General features: G+C 36.0%; 1 protein-coding gene across 1 annotated transcript; it reads right to left on the reverse strand.

The window, feature by feature from the left end:
• Window positions 1-1172: 1172 nt before the first annotated feature.
• On the reverse strand, window positions 1173-4029 carry LOC141713128 (uncharacterized). The gene is made up of 4 exons (XM_074516441.1): window positions 3445-4029; window positions 2107-3401; window positions 1892-1997; window positions 1173-1808 (listed from the first exon to the last, which is right to left on the reverse strand). Exons 1-4 carry the CDS (start codon window positions 4027-4029, stop codon window positions 1173-1175), a joined length of 2622 nt encoding a protein of 873 aa, XP_074372542.1.
• Between the last annotated feature and the right edge of the window lie 887 nt (window positions 4030-4916).

The following is a 4916-nucleotide window of genomic DNA, read 5'->3' on the forward strand; positions in this document are numbered from 1 at the left end:
AAGAATTATGACCTTAAGCTAGTCAAGTTTAGAGTATCAGAACATATAACTACTTCCTTTTGTGAATCATAATTAATGCCTTCATTATTTATTATGTCAATATGAATATTATTCGACTGATTTAGGTACTTTTGCAGGCATTTTAACAGGTTGAGTATTATGAAAATTTCAAAATAGTGATAGTAAGCTAGTGACAAAGTATTAATTTCCTAATTCTCTGTAGTATGTGTCAGGAGATATTTATGATTATCACAATTACCTTGCCTTTATAAACTTATGAACCAGCCTTTCTATTATGTATTAGTTTTTAAATTTCAGAATTTGTATGTCTGGTCTTTAGTCTGTACACTACACCAGAAACTGAATCAGACAACACCTATTACACAATGGTGGCCAATAAAACTGTTGTCTCAAAAAATCAGACAACGATTAATTGGTAGTTGACCAAAAAGCCTTGTATCATTCTGTTTCACACAATGGTGATTCAACTTATTCGAAATTGTTGTCTAAATGGTGCCCCTGTGCTCCAATGAGACAATGGTTGTATTTATCCTCATTGTGTGACATCTATTGGCACAAGTGTTGTTTAGGTCACAATAAACCGGTGTGCTTTCTATGGTTTTACACAATGGGTTTTAAGGACTGTTGTGCAACTTAGACAACGGTTTTACGGTACCAATGTGTTATTTATTTGAGACAATAGTGCAGAAAAACCAATGTTAGAAATAAAGCATAACAGACAATAGTTTATCACCCCTGTTGAGTAAAAGAGTTTCAGACAATGGTGTCTTACTCGTTGTCTGAATCACCTGCATTAGAAAATATGTTACAACAACTTTTATGAAAAACCGTTGTCTAATTTTCAGAGGGTTTTAAAAAAATTGCCTAAAACATAAATCTTTAGACAAAAAGCAAACCAAATGCTTTAAGAACATTGTCAAATAAATGCTTCCAACAAGTTGTCAAACCAGATGTACAAAAAACTTCTCAACCTAACTGAAAGGTACACATTACATATAACAATTCTTGGATAAAAATCAAACCAAATCCTTCAAGAATAATGCCAAAACAAATCTTACAATAATCTGTCCAACCAAATTTGATTTAGTACAAATTATAAGCAAAGGGGATAACATAGGCACTTATAGGCAACATCTGATCAGTTGATATAATTATGGAAGTTGAATCATCTCTTCTTCCTCCCGCATGTAACTTCTATTTTCTTCCTCGACTTCATGAACAGTTGGGAACATGGCGACATCTACCTCATTTTCAAGTTCAATTTCTACGGATCCCTCATTTTCATCATCACTTTGATCATCGAACTTGTTTGGTAATTTTAATACAACTGACCAGAATTTTTCAAGAGGGTCGTCAATATAACAAACTTGCTTGACATGTTTACCTAACACAAAAGGGTCGTTCAGAAAACCTAACTTGTGTAAATTAACAACTGTGTATCCTAAATCATCTATCTTAACCTCTTTGTTCATATCTACCCAATTGCACCGAAAGATAGGGACTCGAAAATGGTTACAGTCCAACTCCCAAATACTTGTGATTACTCCATAAAATGTATGTGAAATATGCTCAATGTTCTTATCCTTATCCTGCACGAGCATTGTATCAGCATGAACACAAACACCGCTGTATTGAACTTGTCGCGTATCATCACGATCTTTTGTGCTGTAGGTAACACCATTGACTTTGTAGCCACTGAATGTAGGGACATACTTGTTAGGCCCTTCTGCAAGCCACATTACCTCCTTAGATACCATACTTTTCACATCAAGCAATTCTGACGAAATCTGTCCAAAAAATAAAATACTAAAGCAATTAGACATTTACTTGATTTCTTTAAATTAGAAAAAAATTATTGTCTAGCTATTACCTTCTTTTGAAACCAATTAGGGAATGTTTCATTTTGCTTGTTCTTAAGCCATTCTTCATCATTTTCATGTAATGGATATCTTGCCACCAAGAAGGCCATATGTTCACTGTGAGTAAATCAATTTCAGCTTTTGTTGAAAAAAATCATAAAATCATGGAACAAAAAATAGATGTATTTATTACTGAAAAATCAGAAATCTAAATAAAGAAACTTACTTGAAATATGGGGTCAATTCATTACTGTTTTGAAGAAGACACAGATGTGCTTGGTGCAAATCCTTGATGCTCGGCTTTATCATTGTTGCACCAGATAAGGGTCTGTATTTCTCCTTGTTCTTATCCCTTCCCGGTAACCCAACTGTTGGTTCTTCAAAATTAACTAAACACTCAACCGCCTCTTCTGCAATATAGGCCTCAGCGATGCAACCTTCCGGATGAGCCCTGTTTCGAACATATCCCTTGAATGTCTTCATATATCTCTCGAAAGGATACATCCAACGTAGGAAGATAGGACCACAAAGCTCAACTTCTCTTACAAGATGAACTGAGAGATGGATCATTACATCAAACAAGGAAGGGGGGAAGTGCTTTTCTAGCTGGCATAAGGTCTCCACCAATTGAGACTGCATTTTTTCTAATTTATCGACCTCAATGACTTTACTACAAATTGCCTTGAAAAAAAGGCAAAACCTGATAATAGTGCACCTGACCTGTTTTTGAAGTACTGACCGAAGTGCGATGGGGAGCAAGTGATGCAACATTGTGTGACAGTCGTGAGATTTCATTCCAACAAGTCGCAGAGTGTCCATTGATACTATACCCTTAAGGTTCGAACAAAAACCATCGGGTAACTTCATGCCAATCAAGGACGAGCAGACAATCTTTTTTTCTTTATGCAATAAGTTCCAAGATGCCATCGGTAACTTCTCTTTTTTTCCAGAATTTTTTGGTCTCAGCTCCATTCTTATTCCCATTTCAGCCATATCAATACGAACAGATTCTCTATCTTTTTTCTTCCCGGGAATATTTAGCAATGTACCGGTTAAAGCCTCGCATATATTTTTTTCTATATGCATCACATCGAGGGTATGGCGAACTGGCAAAAACTTCCAGTACTCAAGCTGAAAAAATATAGACATCTTTTTCCAAATTGGTCGAGGTTCCCCTTTTTTCCACCGAGGTTGGTTTTGTGTCTTACCATAAACATGGTCCGCTAGTGGTAGTACCCTTTCTAACACCTCCTCTCCAGTTAAAGGAATAGGTTCTGATAACTTCTCCATGGTGTTATCAAAGGCTGATTTTTGCCTTCGATATGGATGATTTCTGGGCAGCCATCTACGATGTCTCATAACCACCGTCTTTTTGTAAGTAGCCAACCTGGTAGCTTTTGTTTTATCAACACAAACTACACAAGCATTATATCCTTTAATGATGTTACCCGACAAGTTTCCTAAGGCTGGATAATCACTAATTGTCCACAATAAAATTCCTCTTAGTATGAAAGACTCTTTCTGCAAATTTCTACAAATCTTCTATAAGTGGTTGAAGGTATACATCAATATCATTTCCAGGCTGATTTGGTCTGGATTTCAACAGACTTAGCATAATGTACTTTCTCTTCATACAAAGCCAAGGTGGGAGGTTGTAAATTGAAAGCAACACAGTCCATGTTGAGTGATCACTTCCTGGTCCATGGAAAGGATTAAATCCATCGGAGGATAAAGCTAACCGAAGGTTCCTAGCCTCTACAGCAAACTCAGGCCACCTTTGATCGACATCCTTCCATGTCTTTGAGTCAGCCGGATGTCTAATTTTGCCATCATTTTGTCGCTCGGTTTTATGCCAAGTCATGTCCTTCGCAATCTGAGTTGTATTGAACAAATTTCTCAATCTTGGTATCAATGGAAAGTACCATAGAACCTTAGCAGAGATCCCTTCCAATTCTTCTCCTTTCTTGTTTAACTTCCATCTAGATGCCCCACATATTCGGCAAATCGTCTCATCTTCGTCCCTCTCACCACGGTATAAGAGACAATCATTCGGACACACATGTATTTTTTCATAATCCATGGCTAAAGTATATAAAGTTTTCTTGGCTTCACCAAAAGATGAAGGCATACTGTTGCCTTCCGGAAGCATTGATACAAGCAAAAGAAGGACATCGGAAAAGCATTTATCAGAAATACCATGTTTTGCTTTTCAATTATACAACTTGACTAAAGCTCTCATTTTTGTAAAACTCTCGCATCCAGGATAAAGTGGTTCATTTTCACCTTGAACATGATTCATAAAATCAGAAGAATCTAATGAAATATCCTCATCATCGACAATATCCTGCCCCATTCTCATGTTTGTAGGATCAACGGATGATTCTTGTTCAGAAACTACATGACTCTGTACATAATTTGACTCTCCATGCCATATCCAACACGTATAGGTTTGATCAATACCATATTGATAAAGATGATCCTTAACAGTCTGAGCATTCCAAGATTTACTATGAGCGCATCTTAAGCATGGACAACTAATTTTATTTTCTTTAAACCCATTCAGAAATGCAAAATTTAACAATTCATCCACTCCAAGTTTAAATTCTTGTGTTCTTCTATCTGCTTTCAACCAAGATCTATCCATTTTTACTCAACCAAGTTTAAACCCATTCTTTTGCTCAAATTCCACAAACATATATATTCCATAAAACTCGATATGGACCCTTATTAAAATTCTTCAAATAGATATGAACCCTAATTTCAAGTTCTCCAAATCGATATAAACACCAAATCCCCAAATTGATATGAATTCAGCAGAAACTTACCTGAGTTCAGCAAAGTGAAGTTCCCCTGGATTACTTCAGACATCAAAGAACTGAGACAAATATATGGTTAAGAAATGGTGTATGAAGGAGACAGTAAAAGAGGCATAATAAAATATAGATACTTCAGACAGACAATGATCACGTATAATAATGCTAGTCAAACTACTTTATTGCTAGTCAAAATTATTTACACTTTCCCCCTCTTTCACCA

Source organism: Apium graveolens, chromosome 1, assembly GCF_009905375.1.
Source record: "Apium graveolens cultivar Ventura chromosome 1, ASM990537v1, whole genome shotgun sequence".
Taxonomy (NCBI): domain Eukaryota; kingdom Viridiplantae; phylum Streptophyta; class Magnoliopsida; order Apiales; family Apiaceae; genus Apium; species Apium graveolens.